Consider the following 24812-nt stretch of genomic DNA (forward strand, 5'->3'; position numbering starts at 1 on the left):
AACTGTGGAAAATTCTGAAAGAGATGGGAATACCAGACCACCTGACCTGCCTCTTGAGAAATCTGTATGCAGGTCAGGAAGCAACAGTTAGAACTGGATATGGAACAACAGACTGGTTCCAAATAGGAAAAGGAGTACGTCAAGGCTGTATATTGTCACCCTGCTTATTTAACTTCTATGCAGAGTACATCATGAGAAACGCTGGGCTGGAAGAAGCACAAGCTGGAATCAAGATTGCCAGGAGAAATATCAATAACCTCAGATATGCAGATGACACCACCCTTATGGCAGAAAGTGAAGAGGAACTAATAAAAAGCCTCTTGATGAAAGTGAAAGAGGAGAGTGAAAAAGTTGGCTTAAAGCTCAACATTCAGAAAACAAAGATCATGGCATCCAGTTCCATCACTTCATGGGAAATAGATGGGGAAACAGTGGAAACAGTGTCAGACTTTATTTTTTGGGGCTCCCAAATCACTGCAGATGGTGACTGTAGCCATGAAATTAAAAGACGCTTACTCCTTGGAAGGAAAGGTATGACCAACCTAGATAACATATTCAAAAGCAGAGACGTTACTTGCCAACAAAGGTCCGTCTAGTCAAGGCTATGGTTTTCCTGTGGTCATGTATGGATGTGAGAGTTGGACTGTGAAGAAGGCTGAGCACCAAAGAATAGATGCTTTTGAAGTGTGGTGTTGGAGAAGACTCTTGAGAGTCCCTTGGACTGCAAGGAGATCCAACCAGTCCATTCTGAAGGAGATCAGCCCTGGGATTTCTTTGGAAGGACTGATGTTAAAGCTGAAACTCCAGTACTTTGGCCACCTCATGCGAAGAGTTGACTCATTGGAAAAGACTCTGATGCTGGGAGGGATTGGGGGCAGGAGGAGAAGGGGACGACAAAGGATGAGATGGCTGGATGGCATCACTGACTCGATGGACGTGAGTCTGAGTGAACTCTGGGAGTTGGTGATGGACAGGGAGGCCTGGCGTGCTGCAATTCATGGCGTCACAGAGAGTCAGACACGACTGAGTGACTGAACTGAACTGAATATGTTTCTAAAACTTGTGTGTCCTTTTAGAGGCTGAATTTCTCTTTACTTAGTTTTTACTTTATATTGATACATCTCAAGGCTATGTCACTGCTGTCTCTCCTGGGAGTGTTTTCTTTTATCAGTATAAAATATCTCCCTTTATCTGAATATTTTCTACCTTAGGTTCTTTTATTTGCTGTTAATCATTAGCAGACCAACTTTATTTTGGTTATCTGCATAGCACATGTTATAGTCCTTTTATTTTCAAGCTTGCCGTATATTTTGTTTAATGTATGTCTTTTGTGCATATTATCTATCTGGATATTTTTCTCCCTGGGTCTATCTCTCTTTTAATTGAGACTTAATCATTGATACTTGGGTTACTTGGGCTTGGTGTGGTCATCTTATTTGGTGTTTTCTATTTATCATTTTATCATACTGGAATTTTTCCCCTCTGTTGGGTTTTGAAGTTACACACTGTTTCTGTCCTTGTGGTAGTTGACCTAATGATTTAACTGGATGTTCTTTATATTTTTTGCACAGAGTCTAGTTACTCACTGTTCATCTCCCCACCCAGTATCCCCTGGAAGTTATTTTTCCTTTTGTAGTTTCACAGTATTTCTCTCTTACTGCATCCAGCATTGTAGTTCTCAACCTGATCCTTCAGTTTAGTGTACTTTTTGCTACAGGTAGGTTTTCCCTGTGGAGAAGGCAGTGGCACCCTACTCCAGTACTCTTGCCTGGAAATTTCTATGGACGGAGGAACCTGGTAGGCTGCAGTCCATGGGATCACTGAGAGTCGGACACAACTGAGTGACTTCACTTTTACTTTTCACTTTAATGCATTGGAGAAGGAAATGGCAACCCACTCCAGTGTTCTTGCCTGGAGAATCCCAGGGACGGCAGAGCCTGGTGGGCTGCCGCCTATGGGGTCGCACAGAGTCGGACACGACTGAAGCGACTTAGCAGCAGCAGCAGCAGGCTTTCCCTGACACCTGCCTCCCAGCACAGCTGCCCATCTGCAGGCCTTGTTAGGCATCTTCCAGGACCTGGTTCCCTGAGAGTTCCCTCACCTTGAAGTCTGCTTGTGTATATCTTTTCTTTTAAAATTTCATTATCTTTCCTGTGTTGTCATTCAGTGGACATGAATTTGAGCAAACTCTGGTAGATAGTGGAGGATGGAAGAACCTGATGGGCCACGGTCTATGTGGTCGAAAAGAGTCAGACCCGACTTAGCAACTGAACGACAACAACAAGGCCTGATTTAAAGCAGAGATAGCAGTTTTAGGACACCAAGGGGGAGAATTTTTCTGCTTTCTTTATCTTCTATTTAAAACAACGTTACCCACCCCAGTATTCTTGGGCTTCCCTTATGGCTTAGCTGGTAAAGAATCTGCCTACAATGCGGATTGCAATGCGGAGACCTGGGTTTGATCTCTGGGTTGGGAAGATCCCCTAGAGAAGGGAAAGGCTACCCACTCCAGTATTCTGGCCTGGAGAATTCCATGGACTGTATAGTCCATGGGGTCGCAAGGAGACGGACACGACTGAGCGACTTTAAATGTAAAATGTAATGTAAATAACATTTAGCTGTTACTCATACCAGTTTGGGCTGTCTATGGCCTTTTTTTTTTTTTTTTCTTTCTGAGCTGTTTTGGGAAGATAGGCAGACATTTTGCCTGCAGGCTGAAGACAAATCTATAGGTCAGTATTTCAAAATAAGATTGTTTCTCCACTTTTTTTTTAACTTCCCCTGAGCACTTAGTATTCTCAAGGAGTAATAGAAAAACAACAAGCCAGCCTAATATCTAGATAGAGGTTTCTCAGAGGCTCTCTGCAACAATATGTGTATCTTACTTGCAGCCAAGCACTCACACAGATAAATCTTTAAAAGCAACAGATGCAGGTTACAATTTATAAAGCCCAAATGGAGATTATGAAATGGAGGACTTGAGGAAAAAAAAAAAAAAAAAACAAACAGAAATCAGCTGAGGCAAATAGGAAGCAAAGAGTTGACCAGGGGCATGAGAGCAAGGACATTCTGGGGACCAGGTTCAAGGTCATAGAGAGCAACAAGCAGGAGAGGGTAGACAGATTCTGAAAGGCTCAACAGGCAGATGATGACCTGATTTAAACACTACCCTCTGTTATACATCACCATTGAGTTGTAGGCTCTAGGTCAGAAATACATTAAAAAAGAAAATGTAAGTCAGTAAGTGTTAGTCGCCCAGTCGTACCCAACTCTTTGCGACCCCATGGACTGCAGCCCACCAGGCTCTTCTGTCCATGAGATTTTCCAGGCAAGGATACTGGAGTGGGTTGCCATTTCCTTCTCCAGGGTATCATCCAGACCCAGGGATCAAACCCGGATCTCCTGCACTGCAGGCAGATTCTTTACCGACTGAGCTAATAGTCCTTTTCTATCCCTGTTGTTTCCAGAAGCTTTTTAAAGTAAGGAATGATGCGGAACTCAGAGGTGTAATGCTTAATGTCTCTTGAATTGTCCACTATTGAATTTTGTTCAACTTGGAGTTTGTACTTAAATGATAAAGAATCATTCTTTTCTTGTGCCTGTAGAACAGGCTTTGGTATTGAAACTGTTTACCTCAGATTGGGACTTGAACCCATGTGGCTGGGACTCAAACCCAGTCAAAACCCACGGTACCTGGTTTCAGGACCAAATGAAGCTCGGGTTCTTAATGTCTCATCGCAGAAAAATTCGGTGAGAGACAAAGTGATAGGTATCCAAAGAAGTGGGTTTATTTGGATACAGAGAGAAGCACACTCCACAGAGTATGGGCCATGACTGAGGAGGAGCTGAAAATAGGCGTGGTTAGTTTTTATAGGCTGGGTAATTTCATATGCTAATGAGTGGGAGGATTATTCCATCTGTTTTAGGGAAGGGGCAGAGATTTCCAGGATTTGGGCCACCACCTTTGAACAGTGCCTTGGAACTGTCTTGGCACTTCTGGGTGTGTCATTTCACCTGCTGACTGAGGATCAAGGTCTAGTCTTGTCTGCCAGCTTGGTCCCTTTGGATTCTAATCAGTCAGTGTTGTGTCTTTGGGCTATGTCATTCTTTGAAAAGTTGTGCCCTGCCCTTTTCCCTCCAGTTTGGTATCACATATAGTTACATCTGCTTTGGAGTCATTTATGAGAAAGAGCTGTTGTGAAAAAGAAACCACCTGGGCCTGCAGTGCTTCTACTTTTGGAATTAAAAGTTGCCTTTTGAATACATTTCTTCCCTTAGACTTCTGTGAATGTTTAACTGCTGCTTAATATGATGTCAAGAAATATTTTGGCGGCATCTACCTGTAAAATGACAGAGCCATTTAATTTTGAGAAAAATGAAAGCAAGCTTCCATCACACGAGTCTTTAAGAAGTCCTGGAGGACATCCTAACCATCCTAATTTCAGGTTGAAAAGCCCAGAGAATGGAAATAAAAAGAACAATTTTTTGCTTTGTGAGCAAACCAAACAGTTTTTGGCTAGTCAGGAAGATAGTTCACTATCTTCACACCCTAACGGAGGAGAAATGGCTGGATCCAAGGAAGACAGGAAGACATTGCCAACAGGTGAGTACAAACTACAGGTTTAATATTCAGTTGATTCTGATGGTTTCTTAGACTTACTGAAAGTATCTGTAACTACACACCAGGGGCCGATTAACAGAACAACCAAATGGCTAACTTACAGTATTTGCACGTAAATATTAATTTAGAAAGGAAAACCAGATGCCAAGTAGCTACTTTGGTTATGTTAATCACAGAAGGATTCATGAGAAAATGTCTACAAATGAACTTCTCTCCCCAAACCTCCACCTAATCCAGAGATACACGAGAAATGTAGAAAGGAAACACTGGCTTTTTATGAATGTTCTAAAGATTGGCCTTAGGCTAGAAATACCGTGCAAATTTTGTGCAAAAATAGTTCATAAAGATGTATCTAAGACAATAATTTGTTTCATTCCTTTAGTCTTAATTCTAAAAATCTACTTTTTAAGGAGGCTGGGGCCTGGTGGAATTTAGCCTCTGTGAATGTATGTAAGGTAAGACCTTATAATATGGTGATGTAGTTCTCAGAGTTTGGCCCTTGGGCCTCTGAAAAAGTGAAAGTTGCTCAGTTGTGTCCCACTCTTGGCAACCCCATGAACTGTAGCCCTCCAGGCTCCTCTGTCCAGGAATTCTCCACTCAAGAATACTGGAGCAGGTAGCCATTCCCTTCTCCTGGGGATCTTCCTGATCCAGGGATTGAAACCAAGCCTCTTGCATTGCAGGCGGATTCTTTACCATCAGAGGCACCAGGGAAGCCCATGGGCCTCTGGGGTCACAAGTAATTTCCTAATAATATTAAAACATTATTTGCTCTTCTTCACTGTGCTGAGTTTATGCAGGTGGTGCAGAAGCAGAGGTCGGTAGCCTCTGACACCTCATTAGCTCATCTTTAGCAGGGGTGCCAGCCTGGGTTAGGGGTCATTGTTTTTCATTGTCATGCACTTGCATTTAAGACAAAAGCAAGCCAGAAATGTCAGTGTTATGTAAGAATGCCCTTGATAAGGCAGTACGAATTTATTAATAAGTCTTGACTCTTGGGTACAGGTATTTTTAATAGTCTGTGTAATAAATTGAGAATTACCCCTAACTTTTGCTGCCTACTGAAGTATGAAAAGCATGTGTGCAATTGTTTGAATTGTAGCTGAATGGAAAATTTTTTGGAGTCTTTTTTGTAATTTTTCATTTTTGCTTGAAAAGACTGACAAACTGTGATCATTCAGACTTGGATATCTGGCAGTCATTTTCTCAAAAGTGGGCAAAGTGGGCCTGTCACTTCAAAGGGAACAGCTGACAGTATTTTGTTGCTAATGATAAAATTGGAGAAGGCAGTGGCACCCCACTCCAGTCCTCTTGCCTGAAAAAATCCCATGGACAGAGGAGCCTGGTAGGCTGCAGTCCATGGGGTCGTGAAGAAGTCGGACATGACCAAGCAACTTCACTTTCCCTTTTCACTTTCATGCCTTGGAGAAGGAAATGGCAACCCACTCCAGTGTTCTTGCCTGGAGAATCCCAGGGACAGGGGAGCCTGGTGGGCTGCCGTCTATGGGTTGCACAGAGTCGGACACGACTGACGCGTGCCCTGCAATGATAAAATACAATTTGAGGAAATGTGTATCTGCCACTGTGAGCTAGAGAGCTTCCCAGTACTTAGAAGATTTTCCTGCTGAGGTACACAGTGATATTAACACTTAAGATTTTTTATATTGTCTGATGAAATATGTCAACATTTGTAAGATCTGCATAACTCAAGAGTTTCTTAGTCTTTTCCAAAAAACCAATGTGTAGTGTTTTGTAGTCATGCATGGATAAAAATCCATTTCAAGTGCAAGATAAATCAATGGATTCTAATGTAACAGATTAAAAGTTTATTGATATAGCTTTAGATTCCATATTGCAACTAACCCTTAAACTACCACTTAAGTTTTGGTGTGAATTAAAGGAAAATATCCACAGTTATTTGAGAAGGCCATGAAATACTATTCCTGTTTGTAACCAGATACGTGTGTGAGGCCAGATTTTCTTCAGAGACGTCAATTAAAGCAACATATAACAACAGATTGGATTCAAAAGCAGATATGAGAATCCAGCTATCATTGGTGAAGCCAAACATTAAAGAGATGTGAAAAAATGTAAAATAATGCCACTCTTCAAACAATTGTGGTTTTTTTTTTTTTTTGCTATGGAAAATGCAGTTTTTTCTAAAAAATCATGGCAACATGTAATACATTTGATATTTTTAATAAATATTTTTAAATGTTTAGTTTTAATTTCTACTTCTTAGTTTTAATTTCTTTTTTTTTTTGGCCGTGCCGTGTGGCTTGTAGGACTTACCAGGGATTGAACTCGGGCCCTCAGCAGTGAGAACATGGAGTCCTAACCACTGAGCTGCCAGGGAATCCCCAGTTTTAATTTCTAATAATGCTAAATATTGGTAGATATAAACCATGTAGACAAAAGCTCTTTGAGGTCCTCAGTAATTTATAAGAGGGTAAATGAGTCTGCAGTTCAGAAAGCCTGGTAACTGTTTCCGTTGTGAATGGAGAAAAGTTCACAGTGAGCAGGGTGCACTAGTAGAGGAAATTCCAGGCAAATTCTTATTTTCCATTAGGAAAAGAAGGATGTTGCTTATTTATAGTGTGGCTTTAAGGCTATTATGGTATAGCTCTATTTGAATATTACCTAATTATGTTATTGTACATTTTCAGGAATAAAGTTAATCCTTGACTTTTATTCAGCATTATGTTTTATATCCCCAGGTAACTCTGTGTCACCATTAAATGTTGGAAATAATTCACCACCCAAAGAAGTAAATAGTGTAAGTTAATGTGGATTTTCTTCTCTTTGGCATTTCTGGATAAAAGATTCTAAACATGTTTTTGTATTATGTTAGTAAAGAATTACTCAATTTGCAGGTAATATTCAAGGTCACACTGTTTTATTTTTAGCCTAGTATCTTTTAAAAAAATAAACTCTTTATAGAGATCCTTTGTAGCCTTTCCCCAGCGCTCCCTATGGTCACACACTACAGAGCTGCAGTGTAACGTTACAACCAGGATCATGAAACAAAACAGTCAAGATACACAATATTTCCATCACTCCAAGGATCCCTTCTGCACCTTTTTGAGGTCACATCCACTTCCCTCCTGCCCCCATACCCTCTTCTTAACCCCTGGCAGCTGTTAATCTAATCCATATTTCCAAAATGTCATTTCAAGGATGGGATGTTATACAAACAGTATTATACAGTTTGTACCTTTGGGGATTGAATTTTTTTCACTCATTGTGATTCTCTGAAGATTCACCGTGACTGTTGTTGGTATGAGTAGTGTATTGCTTTTTATTGCTGAGGCCTATTTAATTCTGTGGCCCACTGAAATACATCTGGGCTGTTGCCAGTTTCTGCCTATTATAACTACTACTACTACTATAAACATTCCTGTGCAGAGTTTTATGTGAACATGAGTTTTTTGATTTTGCTTTAGAATAAGTGCCCAGGAGTGCAGTTTCTGGGTCATATAGTAGTTGCATATTTAGGTTTTTAAGAAGCTGCCAAAGTGTTCTGCAGAGTGGCTCTACCATTTTCCATTCCCATCGAGAATATATAAGTGACCCAGATTCTCTCCATCCAGCATCCTCTCCAGTGTTTGCTAGTGTTAGTATTTTTAGTTTCCCTGTTTTCATGTTTATCTACTGATGGCTCATTGTGATCTTAATTTGTTTCCCTGATGGCTAAGGATAAACATCTTTTCATGTGCTTATTTGCCATCCATGTGTCTTTTTTGGTGAAATGTTCTTCATGTCTTTTGTCCATTTTCTAATTTGAATTGTTTATTTATTCATTTATTTTTTCCTACTGAGTTTTGAAAGCTCTTGATGTATTCCAGATTCTAGTGCTTTGTCTGGAGAAGGCAATGGCACCCCACTCCAGTACTCTTGCCTGGAAAAGCCCATGGACAGAGGAGCCTAGTAGGCTGCAGTCCATGGGGTCGCTAAAAGTCGGACACGACTGAGCGACTTCACTTTCTCTTTTCACTTTCATGCATTGGAGAAGGAAATGGCAACCCACTCCAGTGTTCTTGCTTGGAGAATCCCAGGAACGGGGAAGCCTGGTGGGCTGCCGTCTATGGGGTCACACACAGTCGGAGACGACCGAAGTGACTTAGCATAGCGTAGCATAGCATAATGCTTTGTCAAATATATGATTTCCAAATATTTTCTCCCAGTTCCTGACTTGTCTTTTCATTCTCTTAACAAGGTATTTAGCAGAGCAAAAGTTTTTAACTAAATCCTGGCCATTTTTTCATTTTATGGAGTATTTTGGTGTCATGTCCAAGAACTGTTTGCTGGTTTAGCTCCAGAAACTTTGGGATTTTTTTTTCCCCAAAGAAGTTTATAGTTTTATATTTAAATGTGTGGTCCATTTTGAGTTAATTCCAACTCATTAGACTTAGGTTGAGGGTAAATTTTTTTGGCTAGGGATGTCCAGTTGCTCCAGCGCCATTTGTTGAAAATGTTACCTTTCCTCCACTGAATTGTTTTTGCTCTTTTGTCACAAGTTTAGCTAGACTAATTTGTGTGGGTCTGTTCTGGATTCGCGGTTCTTTTCTGCTGATCTCTGGGTCTTTCCCCTGCATCAGTACCACACAGCACTGGAGCTGTGACAGATAGTCATGAAGTTGGGTACAGTGATTCCTCCCATTTTCTCTTTCATCTTTCAAAATAGTTTTATCCAGTCTTGTTTCTTTTCTTTCCAGTCTACATTTCGGAGTACTCTTGTTTGTAACTAGAAAAAAATCTTGCTAGAATTTTGATAGAATTGCATTAAGCCTGTTTATCAATTTGATAATTATTGCCACCTTTGCTGGCTTGGGGCTTCCCTTGTGGCTCAGCTTGTAAAGAATCTGCCTGCAATCTAGACAGCATATTTAAAAGCAGAGACATTACTTTGCCAACAAAGGTCCATTTAGTCAAGGCTATGGTTTTTCCAGTAGTCATGTATGGATGTGACATTTGGACTATAAAGAAAGCTGAGCGCTGAAGAATTGATGCTTTTGAACTGTGGTGTTGGAAAAGACTCTTGAGAGTCCCTTGGACAGCAAGGAGATCCAACCAGTCCATCCTAAAGGAAATCAGTCCTGAATATTCACTGGAAGGACTGATGTTGAAGCTGAAACTCCAGTCCTTTGGCCACCTGATGTGAAAAACTGACTCATTTGAAAAGACCCTGATGCTAGGAAAGATTGAAGGTGGGAGGAGAAGGGGACAACAGAGGATGAGATAGTTGGATGGCATCACCGACTCAATGGACATGAGTTTGAGTAAACTCCGGGAGTTGGTGATGGACAGGGAAGCCTGGCATGCTGTAGTCCATGGGGTTGCAAAGAGTCGGACACAACTGAGTAACTGAACTGAACTTGCTGGGTTGAATCTTCTAATTAACACAATCTGTCCTCCAATTCATTTAAATGTTCTTTGATTTCTTTCACTGTGGTTTTCAGTTTATAAGCTATGTATGTTTTACACAGCTTTAGATTTACAACTAAGTGGGTTGCTGGGTTTTTTTTTTTGAGTAATTATACATTTTATTTCCATGTGTCTTCATTTTCTTTGCTAATATGTAAAAATACGGTTGATTTTGCATGTTTATCTGTATCCTGTGACCCTCCAGGAGTCACTTATTCTAGGAATTTTTTTGTAGATTGCTTGGGATTTCCTATATAGATAATTATATCATCTGCAAATAAAAGACAGTTTTATTTCTTCCTTTTTAAAATATATGCTTTTTATTTCCTTTTCTTGCCTTATTGTGTGACCTAAAACTCTAGCACTGTGTTACTAGTGATGAGAGTGGATATCTTTGGTTCCAAGCTTACAGGGAAAGCCTTGAGTCTGCACTGTTGAGAATGTTAGCTATAGGATTTTTGTAGATGATCTTTATCAAGTTGATGAAGTTTTCTCTCTTCCTACTTTGCTGAGAGCTTTCTTTTTTATCATGAATAGGTATTGAATTTTTTAAATGCTTTTTCTTCATTCACTGATACTGTTGTGATTCTTTTCCCCTTTAGCTTGTTAATTTTGTAGATTGCATTGATTTTTTTTTAATTTAACTAATCTCATATTTCTGGAATAAACACCACTTGGTCATGATGTATAATTATTTTTTATATATCACTGAATTATATCTAGTGTTGCTTTGAATAAGGATTTTTGTATCCATTTTCATGAGTTTTGTCTGTAATTTTCTCTTTTTTATTGTCTTTGTATAGTTTGAGTGTCAAGATAACACTAGTTTTTTGGGATAGAGATTGTATAGAATCACTGTAAATTCTTTAAACATTTGGTAGTCTCCAATAGTAAAAGCCATTTGGCCTGAAGATTTCTTTTTGGGGAGTTTTAAAATTATTCATTTTCCTTAATATTTATAGGGTTATTCAAATTACCTATTTCATATTATGATAATTTGTGATTTTTTCAGGAATTGGTCACTTTTGACACATTGTGAAGTTTACGTAGAGTTGTTTGAAGTGTTCCGTTATCATCTTTGTATCTTCATGGTCTGTGGTAATATATACCTATTTCATTCCTGATATTGATGATTTCTGCCTTTGTTTTCTTCATTGTTAGTCTTGCTGGAGATTTATCAATTTTGTTAATCTTTTCAATGAACCAGGTCTTGTTTGATTTTTTTTTCCCAGTTTTATTTTTAATTTCATTGAGTTCTACTTTTGTCTTTATTGTTTCCTTCCTTCTGCTTGCTTTGGGCATGTTTTATTCTTATTCTTTAGGTTCTTGAGATGAGAACTTACAGTATTAATTTAAGACTTTCCTCTTTTCTAATGTGTGACTTTAGTGCTATAAATTTCTATCTTAGTGGTACATGTGTTATGTAGAAGTGTATTGTCTAGTTTCCAAATGTGTGGAGCTTATCTGTTCTCATTCTGTTACTGATCTCTAATGCCAGTCCATTGTAGTCAGAGTACACCATTGTCTGTATGATTTATGGCCCAGAATGTGCTCAGCTGGACAAGGATGGGAGCTCAGCTCCCTAGTGTCCTTACTCCCTCCCCGTGCCCCCCACCACATCCTCTCTACTTGCATGGGGTGGAGGGGGGACTGGAGATGGGAGGATCTGGAGAGACTCCACGCATTCCTGTTGAATGGCGGTGGGAAATCCTGACTGTCCACCAGGCTTCCTCTTAACCACCCCAGTGGTAGTGCTCATGGGGTAAGAGGGACACTCATTACTACCAGGAGAAAGTCCAGGCCCTCCACACGGCCTACGCAGGGAGATCCCACAGGGATGAAGTGCTGGCTCCCTGCTCTGTTGGCCTTCTCCCACATCCCCGGGTGGGAGAGAGGGCACCTCCCTGTGCCCTGGTGCGGGTGGAGGTTGCACCAGTCTACCTTTGCTGGTGGGAGGGGGACCACAGTTTTTTTCTGTGGTGATTGTCTAGAGCAGTTACTGATTAAGGTTTTCTGTCTTGCTGGGCTGCCCCTTTCTTGGTCTTTTGGCCAAGAAAGAGAGCAAGCAGACTTTTTGCTGGGGCTTTTATTGTCTGTGCCTTTGGGTGTTTTTGGCTTCTCCAGTACCCCATTTGGGTCCTTCTTTGGGCCCCAGGGTAGCTCGTCTGTCTTCTGCCTTCCTTCAGAGTTGCTGTGTGTTTTTCCATGTAAGTCCAAGGTGTTCAGTTATAATTAATGGTAAGAGTAAGGAAAAGTACATCTGCTTAATCTTCTCAGAAGCGAAATCCCAAATCTGTATTTAACAAATAAAAGAAAACAGAATATTCTTACCAAGTTTTAATACTGCCTTCTCTTTTCTTCATAGAAGCCTAGCAATCATGTGCCTCCTGCAAAGTCAAAGAAAGTACACAAGTTGGTTGAGAATTCCTTGTCTGTAAATAATCCAGCACTCTTCAACTCCTTAGGACCTCCTCTTCGATCGACAACTTGCCATCGCTGCGGTCTGTTCGGTAAACATATTGCTCTCAGATGCCTGTTGAATTGGGATTCCCTGATAGCTCAGTTGGTAAAGGATCCACCTGCAATGCAGGAGTCCCGGGTTTGATTCTCTGGGTCAGGAAGATCCCCTGGAGAAAGAGATACCCACTCCAGTATTCTTAGGCTTCCCTTGTGACTCAGCGGGTAAAGAATCTGCCTGCAGTGTGGGAGACCTGGGTTTGATCCCTAGGTTGGGAAGATCCCTTGGAGAAGGGAAAGGCTACCCACTCCAGTATTGCCTGTTGAATTATTCCTTTTCACATTTGAAAAATATTTTTATGTAAAACATAAACAGCTGAGTGTATATACATCATATGCCCGTTTCTGAGCTTCAGCAGCTGCCAGCTTCCTACCATTCTTGTTCATCCATATCTTCCCACTCCTACTGTTTCTTTGCTTAATTTTATACTTTTTTTTGAGATATTCAATAACAATATAATATGCACTGAAGTGCACAAACTCATAGCCCTGTCAAAATGAAGATTTCCATCTCCTCAGAAAGTTCTCTCCTGTCCCTTCTCAGTCATATACCTGCCTCACCTGAGGCAACCACTGTGGTGTTTTGACCATAATTTAATTTTTCCAGTTACACAGAGTTTCTCGTAAATGGAATCATGCAGTGTGGACTCTGTGTGTGTGAAGCTTTTCTGTTTAGAAAGTATTCCTGAGTTTAATCCATGTCGTTGCATGTACAGTTAATTTTTTTGTTTGTTGCTGAGTAGCATTTCACTGTGTGATCCCACAGCTTGTGTGTCTGTTCTGTTGAACATTCTGCTTGTGTCCACCTTTTGGCTATTATGAGTAGACTCTCCACATTTTTGCGTAAATCTTTGTGTGGAAATAGGGTCTCATTTCTTTTGGGTGCAGACCTAGGGAGTGGGATTGCTGATAGATATATGCTTCACTTTATAAGAAAAAAGACCATTTTCCAAAGAGCTGTCCCATTTTGCATTCCCTCTGTTGTTGAGTTCTGATTGCTCCACATCGTTTGTCAACATTTGGTGTTTCCAGTCCTTTTAATTTTAGCTCTTGTCTTGGGTGCGTATGGTGGTACCTCTCTGTGGTTTTAATTTTCATTTCCCCTCATGATCAGTGATCTCAAGCAGTTTTCTTGTGCTTACTGTCTGGATATTCGCTCCTTTTTTCCTGTTTCTTTTAGAGCGGAGGCATTCGAGGTCAGCCTAATTTTGTGGGTTTTGTTTTGTTTTTTAGATAACTTGTTTTCCTCTGTCTGGATACCGATAGCATTTTTTCTTTCAACTTCATTTCAGAAACTTCCTGGGTTTTTCTAGGTGTGGTTGTCCCTTTGGTTTTTGTTCTGTGCTTTCTTAACAGCACAAGGTGAACCTCGTGAGACTCTGCGCGCTGTCTGATTCCACCACCCCAGACTTTCTGTCCCCTTTGATTGCTCCTTTTCCAGCATGCGTTCTGGGTTCTACTTGAGTAAAGTCAGTGGTGTTTCCAGTCTGTCGTCCTCCTGGTTTTCATCTCGGCACTCCCCTTTTTCTGCAGTTGGAGAGCTTTAAAAGTTCAGCCTTAACCTGGAATCATAAACAGCATGATCCTCTTCACATAGTCTCCTTGATATGATTAATAGAGTGGCATTTGATATGTCTGGTCTTTGAGTCTGTCTTGCTCTTGGTGACAGATGTTTGCAATAACACACTGGTGGTGTCACGGGCTGTCTTCTATAGGGTCGCTGAGGTGCTCACAGTGCAAGCAGACGTACTACTGCTCCAACATATGCCAGAGAAGGGACTGGGCAGCCCACAAAATTGTGTGCAAACCTGTCCAGCAAAAGTAAGTGTGAGTTTTAAAAATTTCATTAGAGGATATTTTAAAATATGGGTGGGGGCGGTTTGTAGTATAGGATCAAATCAGGTAAACAGGCATAAGTATGTAAATGTTGTTCCTTTTTACTTTTTTTACTGAAGTATAATATAGAATGTACAAATCCAAAGTGAACAGCTGTATAATTTTTGATCCTCAGAACTCTGTTTTAGGAAACGTAGGGATTATTCCCATTTTGCAGTTAGGAACACTGAGGCTTGGAGAATGGGCCTGTCTCCCTTTTCATTAGGTGGCTTTTGGCAAAAGCACACCTGTGCACAGAGCAGACCATTGCAGAGCCAGCCTGGGTTGTATTACCTCGTTACTACTGTGATTCTCTCTGCAAGAAGCTGCTTTGCTCTTTCTGGGTTTTGTGGAGAATGTAACACAGCTGTGGCCCCTACCACAATTATGTTACCATTAATTGGTTCTGCGCCATATGTTTTCTAATTGGTTGCTTTATTTCAGTTTCCACAAACCTGAAGATTATAAATCACCTTTTGAAACAAAGAACATGGAAGTGAAAGATGAGGTATGATATATGTATACTCTTTCTTTGCCCTAAGAGCAAATTTTTAATGATGCCCATTATTTCAAAATAAGAGGACTGAAGCTAAATAAAATATTTATGACTTATTTCTCCATTTCACCAGTGTTCTGTTTTTGGGTTTTTTTTTTTTTCCTGTTAAATAAATCTGTATACCCTAGTGATCTTCGGGGGTCTACAAGAATTGTTTATGCCCAGCTGTTTTTTGTTTTTTTTTTTTTTCTTTCTAAAAAGGACTTGAGATGCTGTGTCTGACTGTAGGCGGACGACTGAGAGTCCTTTCTTTTTTTAGTCCCTGTGTGCACGGCTCTCTAGCTTTGTGTACTGAATTCTGATAGGGCCCTGTTATCTAAAGGAACATTTTTTTCCTGTTAATACCTTTCTTCCATTTAGGTAACTATGTGAAGTAAACCATTTGTAATCTGAAAAGTATCACTGAATCCAGCTCATATTTTATAGGTAAATTGTAGTCTTCTCTAGGTGGTCCTCGCTTCTACTTTCAAAAATAAAACACATCCCTATAAAAACCTTAACAAGGGAAAACTTAAAACACTGCCTCCTCAGCTTTCCCCTCCCTCCCCTTTTTAAAATAAGCTCAACATCCTTATCACCATCATGGCCTGATTCTTGGGTGGTCCCCGTGCTGTGTACTCTGCCTGGGGACACTTTGTTTTAATGACTCTTGAAGATGTGTTATTTTTCTATGCTTTTATTCAAACCTGAGCTGTTTTGACCTTGATTCTAGCAAATACCTGACATGGTATTTAAAAGGGTGCTTGTAAAGTAACTCACTTATGTGTTGTGTTTTGTTTTTTTTCCCCAAACCAGAGTGACTGTCCTCTCAGAGTTACTAAAGAAAGAGCTATTTGTGCTGATAAAATAATGTTTTCTGATTTGAGAAGCCTACAACTCAGGAAGACCATGGAAATAAAGGTATTTGCTGTTTAATTTCCACAGACAGAGCTCCAAAGCACTACAAATTTTTTTCCTTGTTTCCCGTGTTTAATTTGAATTTATAAGAGAGCTCCAAAGTAGTACTGAAATTGATACAAATTGCAGAAACTACTTATAACACTTTTTGTATCTTGTTACAAAGCTTTATATGGAGAAGGCAATGGCACCCCACTCCAGTACTCTTGCCTGGAAAATCCCATGGACGGAGGAGCCTGGTGGGCTGCAGTCCATGGGGTCACTAAGAGTCGGACACGACTGAGTGACTTCACTTTCACTTTTCACTTTCATCCATTGGAGAAGGAAATGGCAACCCACTCCAGTGTTCTTGCCTGGAGAATCCCAGGGACCGGGGAGCCTGGTGGGCTGCCGTCTGTGGGGTCGCACAGAGTCGGACACGACTGAAGTGACTTAGCAGTTAGCACAAAGCTTTATAGAATTAACATTTGCTGTATTTCTCAGCAAATTACTACAACTTTTTTTGTCTTTGAAAGGGTACAGTTACTGAATTCAAACACCCAGGTGACTTCTATGTGCAGTTATATTCTTCAGAAGTTTTAGAATGCATGAACCAACTGTCTGCGAGCTTAAAGGAAACTTACGCAAATAAGGCACATGAAGAAGATCATGTTCCTGTGAAGGGGGAGATTTGTGTTGCCAAGTACACTGTTGATCAGGTAACCCCTAATGAAATGAATTATTAAATAAGATCTTTTAATTCACCAACTAAACAGGAAAATTGACTTGTTTCCTCCTTGTGTGTGTTTCTTTTACTTTCTAAATTCCTACTAGTGTCCCAAAGAAGCTGTTTTTAATGTTGTTTTGTCATGGTTCTATCAGCTCCTCACCAGAGCTCTTAATGATGCGTTAGATGGCTTGGGGTGAGATTCTGGTCATGATGCTGTTTTTGTTCCTCAGTCAGGAGTCCAGGTCTGTTCGCTTACTTCCTTCATGCCCCAGGCCTCTCCAACTCTACACTAGGCTCCTCAATTGCTGGGTGGGTAAGAGTCCTAGAGCTTGTGTTTGTTTTGTATAGCCAAGTCTGCTGGGCTAGAATAGCCTGGGGATTGTGCATACTAAAGCATCGAAAATGGACAAATTTGGGGAATTCTGAGCCAGATTCTTAGGAAGTTAACTTGTTAATGGAGCATCTCAGAACAGAACAGTAACCTTTCCTTAGCAAGTTCTATAGATTGAGAGTTTTTCAACCTAAGGTTGTGAAATGCTGTTTTGAAGCAGAATGCTGTCATATTTCACTTTCAGACCTGGAACAGAGTAATAATTCAAGATGTTGATCTGCTGCAGAAGGTGGCACAAGTCTTATATATTGATTATGGAAATGAAGAAGTAATCCCAATAAACAGAATTCGCCAACTAAACAGGAAAATTGACTTGTTTCCTCCTTGTGTGAGTTTCTTTTACTTTCTAAATTCCTACTAGTGCCCCAAAGAAGCTGTTTTTAATGTTTTGATGGACATAGTATTTGCATGTTGTTTTGTCATGGTTATTATGAAAAAGTATCAATTGGTATCTCTTTTACTATGTAGAGAAATACTAATGGACTTTCTTGGCTCCACTTTATTAGGCCTTACTTAAAGTACTGCCACAGGTGAGAAACTTGGCATTTTTAGAGACATTTTATCAGTCTGCTTTTTAGAAGCAGTCATTTTTATATTTATTACATTATTTGAAAGCGACTGGAATTTATGTGTAATTGAGGGATAATTACTATCTTTTCATGGATTTCTCAAGCTTCAAGTCCCAAAAGGTAAGATGTTGTGGATAGAATATCAAGAGGGACAAATAGTTATTCATAAAATTATCAGGTTTGTCCTTGAAGATTTTTGATAAATCTTCAGCATGAAATACATCGTTCTTAAAAAAATCTTTACATAATTAGAAAAAAGTCATTTTCAAATACTAATCTCTAGTATAAAATCTTTCAGGCCATAAGATGCTTTGTGGCCAGTGTTATCCCGGCAGAGGGGAATTGGAGCAGTGATTGTATCAAAACTATTAAATCGCTGTTAATGGAGCAGTACTGCTCTTTAAAAATAGTGGACATCGTAAAAGAGGAAGAAGGCGTTACCTTTGCTGTGGATGTTATGATGACAAGTTCAGGTAAGATCTGACTCTTTCTTTTTAAGTGGACCCCTTAATGTTACACAGAAAAGAAATAGAAACATGAAGTGAGACCAAGTAAGCCCTAGCCTGGAGTCATTGAGATTGTGATGGACGATACGGCCTTGGCTCTGCTGTTGCGGTTGGCAGTTTGTCAGAGACAAAGCATGAGTTTATAGAATTGAGTATATTAAGAGCTAGATCTAGACTTAGTATTGGAAAACTATATTATCTTTTCTATACAGCTACTGTAATATTTATTCCTAACTTCCACTCATTTACTGGGAAAATTCAGGAATTTCTCTCTGAATTTGTCCATCCTCACCATCAGTGCTTTTTCACAGAACTTCACGGAACTGGATTTGGTTAACATTGTTGTCGTTTAATCGCTAAGTCATACCTGACTCTTCTGCGACCCCGTGGACCGTAGCCCACCGGGCTCCTCTGCTGGGTCAGGGAAGATCTCCTGGAGAAGGAAATGGCAACCCACTCCAGTATTCTTGCCCAGAAAATCCCATGGACGGAGGAGCCTGGCGGGCTATAGTCCATAGGGTCACAAAGAGTCCACCATGACTTAGCAACTAAAGAATAACAACAAGAATTAGAGTTTTAGAAATGGAAGCAGTTTGAGATCCTGTTCTTCCTTTATGGCTCTGTACATATTTTAAAAGTGACTTCTTATATTCCCTTTATGAGCTTTTAATTGCCTCTTGATTTCCAAGGTATTATTACTCTTCTACTGTTTGAGACCCATCGTTGGTTGATTACTTGGTAGAAAATTCAGTTCACCCTTTTGTGAAATTAAGTATAAAATCTGTATGTTTTGTTTCTTTGCTGTGTATGTTTCATGTTACGACTTGAGCTTTTGGATACTGTTGATATTTCTCAACCATACTTTAAATCTGAGATGAAGTAGTCTTATGTCTTAAATTTATTTTTTCTTGTAAACGGTGATTAAGCATGCCAGTAAGGTGGTAGCCAAATCTTTCTTGTTAGTCACAATTTTTAAGTGAAATATTTTTATTAAGTTTTTTGTCAAGTAATGATGGGGTTTTTGCCTCAGTTTTTGAAGCTGAGCATTAATAAACTATGTTTTTCACATAGAAGCTGAACCAGTAAAAAAAAGTAGGCCAGTGTGTGAATACTTATAATCTTTAAATCATGTGATTATGATGCATTTGGTTTGTATTTGTTCTCTTTCTCTAATACTTGGTACATCTCAATGGAAATATGTTTTCTGAATCACTTTTAGGAAAATTCTTAGACCATGTGCTCATAGAAATGGGATATGGTTTGAAACCTAAGGGACAGAATTCTAAGAAGCAAAGTACAGATTCAAGTGAGTATGGATATTAGTACTGAGCGGTATAGTGATTTTAGTTATTGAAGAACATATTCTCTACTACTAGTACTAAGTCACTTCAGTCGTGTCCGACTCGGTGTGACCTCATAGACAGCAGCCTACCAGGCTCCTGTCCATGGGATTTTCCAGGCAAGAGTACTGGAGTGGGGTGCCATTGCCTTCTCCAAATATATTCTCTACTAAATGAAAAAGGCACTGTCAGATTTAATGGAAATTATTACCATTCTGTAAACTTTATAGAAGAAAAACGATACTTTTGAATTTAGTAGTACATTATTTCCTTATTTCTAATCAAGTTTTCCGGGCTTGTTTTCCTTCCCGCTCCTATCAGCTGATTCTCCATTTTATAATTACCAGAGATTATGAAATACTAAACATCACAACACTTTGAGTTGAGGGATTTTTAGCTAACATTTCCATAGTTTGATTTGTTTTTCCTCCTTCCTTCACATTCTGGCAATAATAAATAGGGCTGCAACATTCTCTTCTGGTAGGGTGGTATTTCTTCTTAAATTTTCCACTTATTTAATTGTGTAGTTTTCATTTAACAAGAAAACCAAGAAGTTTTGCTGTTGGCATTTTATTTTCTCTTTGCCTAGCCTTATGTATTGCTTTTTGTAGTCTGCTTTCTCCTTTTTTTTTTTTTTTGTTCTTTATCCAATTACTTTAGATGTAGATGCACTTTATTTTCTATTTCTCATTCTTTCAGAGATGATTGCCAGATTAATGATGCTGTGATGGGATACATCCAGTCACAGAGAAACTAGTCCTTCTTAAATCTACTTTATCTCTCAGCTACCATCTCTAATCCTGTATAATTGGTTGCTAGATCTTTATTAGTTCTTCTTTTTCCTAAATGCTGTTGCTAAGTCAGTCACTTCAGTCGTGTCCGACTCTGTGTGACCCCATAGACGGCAGCCCACCAGGCTCCCCTGTCCCTGGGATTCTCCAGGCAAGAACACTGGAGTGGGTTGCCATTTCCTTCTCCAATGGATGAAAGTGAAAAGTGAAAGTGAAGTCGCTCAGTCGTGCCCGACTCTTAGCGACCCCATGGACTGCAGCCCACCAGGCTCCTCTGCCCATGGGATTTTCCAGGCAAGAGTACTGGAGTGGGGTGCCATTGCCTTCTCCATCTTCCTAAATAGCATTTGTATGTTTCTTTATTTTCCCTTTCTTTTTTAAGAATCTTTCTTTTTTCTTCTACCATTTTTCTGGTTCAGGAGTCTTTATCATTCATGGATCATTGCAGCAGCCTTCCAATTTATCTCTCGTCTCCTGTTTGTATTCTTATAGTACTGCCTATATGAAATACCTGAAACAGAAATCTTGGTGTGACAGGCTTGCTAAAAAGCTGTCAGTAGTTTTTTGCCATCTGGAGATGAAAACGACTTCCCTGAGCTCCAACGGTAAAGAATCTGCCTGCCATGCAGGAAACCAGAGTTTGATTCCTGGGTTGGGAAGTCACTCTGGAGAAGGGAATGGCAATCCACTCCAGTATTCTTGCCTGGAGAATTCCATGGACAGAGAAGCCTGGTGGGCTACAGTCCGTGGGGTCACAAAGAGTTGGACACAACTGAGCTACTAACACACACACACACACACACACACACGGTCTAAAAGTAGTCATGGTTGGAACCGTAAATGATGGTGGTGTCTTAGGGAGAGGGTAAAGTGAGGGAGATGAACCTGGGCTTACAATACCAAGGGAGAAGCTGTGATGGGAGAGGTGCAAAGAGAACGTGGAGAATGTTGCCAGAATAACAGAAGAGTCAGTCTTCTGAGCAGGAGTCATCAGCAGCAACAGATGCTACCAAGGGGTCCAGGGGAAGGAACAAGAGCCGCCCAGCAGAATACCCGTGGGCAATGCAGGCCCAGAGGGAAGGCAGTGGAAGTGAAGTCGCTCAGTCGTGTCCGACTCTTTGCGACCCCAAGGACTGTAGCCTACCAGGCTCCTCCATCCATGGGATTTTCCAGGCAAGAGTACTAGAGTGGGTTTCCATTCCCTTCTCCAGAGTATCTTCCCGACCCAGGGATCGAACCCAGGTCTCCCGCGTTGTAAGCAAAACGCTCTACTGTCTGAGCCACCAGGGAAGGCCCAGAGGGAAGAGGTTGTCAAGTGACTGGTAGCAGAAGCACAGGTGTGTACTGGGGGCCCTGGGAAGGGCACCTGACCCAGATTTGGAGGAAAGCCTTTTGCAGTGACGTCATACTGAGCGGGAAAGACTCAAGTTGTTGGGAGATCTCGGAGTATGTTCTGGAAAAAGGACCAGCATGTAGTGAGGCCTAGAAGTGTGAAAGAGCACAGGAAGGTCTGAAAAACCAGGGAATGGGATTAAGGAAACCAGAATGGCTTACCTCTGTGTTTTCTGATAAGGTGATCTTAAAGATGTCAGAAAAATGATGGCTGAAAATAAAATTGTTGTGGACAGAAGTGACCTCATCCCCAAAGTGTTGACTCTGAATGTAGGTGATGAGTTTTGTGGCGTGGTTGCCCATGTTCAGACTCCAGAAGACTTCTTTTGTCAACAGCTACAAAGTGGGCGTAAGTAAATCTTGATTGGTGCTGTCAATATAATAACATAACCCATCTGTCAATAGACTCCACCTGCAGATGTGCAGGCAACATGTAGACTTGCATTTCTGTGGTTTGAGATGTGGTCTTTGTCTCCAGGTAAGCTTGCTGAGCTTCAGAGGTCGCTGGGCGAGTACTGCGGCCAGGTCCCTCCGCGCTCGGATTTCTATCCCACCATTGGTGACATCTGCTGTGCTCAGTTCTCCGGTAAGGAGAAGGGAGTGGTGGCAAATTTTCTCCTTAGAGTTAGGTGCCAACAAATAAAAGATTGAGGGCAGGAGGACAAAGGGATGACAGAGGATGAGATGGTTGGATGGTATCACCGACTCGATGAGTTTGAGCAAGCTCTGCAAATTGGTGATGGACAGGGAAGCCTGGCGTGCTTCAGTCCATGGGGTTGCAAAGAGTCAGACATGACTAGAGCGACGAAACTGAACTGAACCAACAAATGAAACAGAATCTTGGGTTTGCATTAGATGGCTGCATTTGAAGTTTGTCCTGCACCAATTATATTTTAAAATATATCCAATTAAGCAGAATCAAAGTGTATGAGGGAGGAAGCCTGTGAACAGGCTTTGAGGGTGTGGTGGTGCAGGAGGTTTTTATCTTATCAACTCTTTAGTTCAGGAGACTGATACAGGTACTTGTTTATGTCATTTGGGAATGCGGAACCGCCCAGGGTCATGTCTTGGCCAGCTTTCTTTGGACCAAGAAGAGGGTCTGGAGGCCCAGCCTCTGTAGCTCCTCAGATGATGACCCTGTGATGACCGGGTTCAGTCATCTGCTGAAGGGCAGTCCAGTGACCCTCCTGAAAGGGCAGATCCAAGTAGGCCTGCAGTAAATCTGTGGCTTGGGAGATGAGTCTGGTTGACTCATGCGGTCAGGTGTTCTGCAGTTGATCAAGACTTCATGGACTCACTCAAATGACCAGGACATCTTCCCAGTCCTAATGGAGTTAACTGTCTCCCAGGGAGACAAAGCATGGAAGTAAATAATGACAGCAGCATGCAACTTGAGTGGCCTAGTAAGGGCTGCATAAAAGCAACATGTTGGGGTTGAAAGCTTCTGATAGGCAAAAGTAGCAGTGTTGAATAAGCATACATTGTTCAGTAAAGCTTGATGTTACATGAAAAGAGAGTCTAAATGACCATCTAAATTGAGGAGGGAAGGTTTTTGTTTATATCTACATTAGAAAAACATTTCCAATGAGTCTTTTCTCTTTTCAGAGGATGACCAGTGGTACCGTGCCTCTGTTCTGGCTTATGCTTCTGAGGAATCTGTACTGGTCGGATATGTAGACTATGGAAACTTTGAGATCCTTAGCTTGACAAGACTTTGCCCCATAACTCCCAAGTTGCTGGAATTGCCAATGCAAGCTATAAAGTGTGTGCTGGCAGGTATGTAATTTTTATGGTTCTTATATTCTTAAAATACTGAAACCTAAAGTAGGAGCATTGGAATTGAAATTAGACTAGTGATCAAGGAATATGTTTAGATACAACTTACCTTAATGCAAAAATAATCCTTAATAATAACGGTTGGGAAATACAGGTGACTCTTTTGCTATCTGTGCTGTGCTTAGTCGCTCAGTTGTGTCTGACTCTTTGCGACCTGGTGGACTGTAGGCCACCAGGCTCCTCTGTCCATGGGGATTCTCCAGGCAAGAATATTGCAGTGGGTTGCCATGCCCTCCTCCAGGGGATCTTCCCAACCCAGGGACTGAACCCAGGTCTCCCACATTGCAGGTGGATTCTTTACCATCTGAGCCACCAGGGAAGCCCTTGCTATCTATAATAAAATAAAATTGAATATACCTGTGTGTTTATGAAATTGATTATTCTTTCCTTATTTATAGATCTTGCCTTTTAATATAACCACAGCAGTCTGTCAGTTGCGTGTATTAGGGGGAAACCTGCTTTTAAATTCTACTGTTCATGGAAGTTTTTGGCTAAGAATACTGGAGTGGGTTGCCATTTCCTTCTCTGGGGATCTTCTTGACCCAGGGATCTCAGGCGGTAAAGAATCTGCCTGTAATGTGGGAAACTTGGGTTCAATCCCTGGGTCAGGAAGATTTCTCTGGAAAGGAAATGGCAACCCACTCCACTATTCTTGCCTGAAGAATTCCACGGACAGAGGAGGCTGGTGGGCTACAGTCTGTAGCGTGGTAAAGAGTTGGACACGACTGAGCGACTTTTATTTTCACTGCTTGTAAAAACAATAAGAACATAAATGATTGCGTGCTTAGAAATTGCCGTACGTGTAATGTGTCCCTCTAGGAGCAGGAGCTTCTTTGCAACTTAAAAGATTGGCTTCTACAACTTTGATTCAGAGTACCATAATTTAACCAGTATCCGCTTATTGGAAGGATATTTCCAAGGTTTTGCTACTAGCAGTGTTCTCTTAACTACATTTCACAACCTATCCAAGATCATTTTGTTAGGAAGAGATACAGGCTTTCAGGTATAAATTAAATAAGCTGTCTGGATATATAGTACAGGACAGAGAATATAGCCAATATTTTATAATAACTTTGAGTGGAGTATAAAAATACTCAATTACTGTGTTGTACACCTGAAACTAATACAGTACTGTGAATCAAATATACCTCAGTTTAAAAATTAATTTTTTAGAAAGATCATTTCCTTGGGATAGGTTGTAAAATATAGTTATATTGCAAAATGCCTCCTTGGGGGGAATGGAGGTGTGGGAGGTCTGCTGCTTTGCGTGTCTGTGTACCTGCTTTGATAGTTCTCTGGAAAAGGTGGACCTGCTTTACACACCTGCCAGAAACGTGGGAGGGAGTCAGTTCCTCCACTCATCAGAGCGCCAAATAGATACTCTCTGT

General features: G+C 40.7%; 1 protein-coding gene across 3 annotated transcripts in view; it reads left to right on the plus strand.

The window, feature by feature from the left end:
• The window catches only part of TDRD1 (tudor domain containing 1), a 55906-nt gene that overhangs the window by 7793 nt on the left and 23301 nt on the right, over positions 1–24812 (plus strand). For 2 of the 3 annotated variants that reach the window (XM_055560077.1, XM_055560076.1), the window contains exons 2-14: positions 4279–4603; positions 7339–7397; positions 12411–12555; positions 14278–14383; positions 14882–14945; positions 15789–15893; positions 16406–16588; positions 17175–17318; positions 17858–18032; positions 19285–19371; positions 21770–21937; positions 22067–22174; positions 23194–23364. In XM_055560077.1, the coding sequence (XP_055416052.1) occupies positions 4309–4603; positions 7339–7397; positions 12411–12555; positions 14278–14383; positions 14882–14945; positions 15789–15893; positions 16406–16588; positions 17175–17318; positions 17858–18032; positions 19285–19371; positions 21770–21937; positions 22067–22174; positions 23194–23364 (1810 nt within the window). In that variant the 5' untranslated portion in view covers positions 4279–4308. The remainder of the gene's footprint in view (positions 1–4278; positions 4604–7338; positions 7398–12410; positions 12556–14277; positions 14384–14881; positions 14946–15788; positions 15894–16405; positions 16589–17174; positions 17319–17857; positions 18033–19284; positions 19372–21769; positions 21938–22066; positions 22175–23193; positions 23365–24812) is intronic. The other variant, XM_055560078.1, reaches the window with a different exon arrangement.

The sequence above is a fragment of the Bubalus kerabau genome, chromosome 22 (genome assembly GCF_029407905.1).
Source record: "Bubalus kerabau isolate K-KA32 ecotype Philippines breed swamp buffalo chromosome 22, PCC_UOA_SB_1v2, whole genome shotgun sequence".
In the NCBI taxonomy this organism is placed as follows: Eukaryota; Metazoa; Chordata; class Mammalia; order Artiodactyla; family Bovidae; genus Bubalus; species Bubalus kerabau.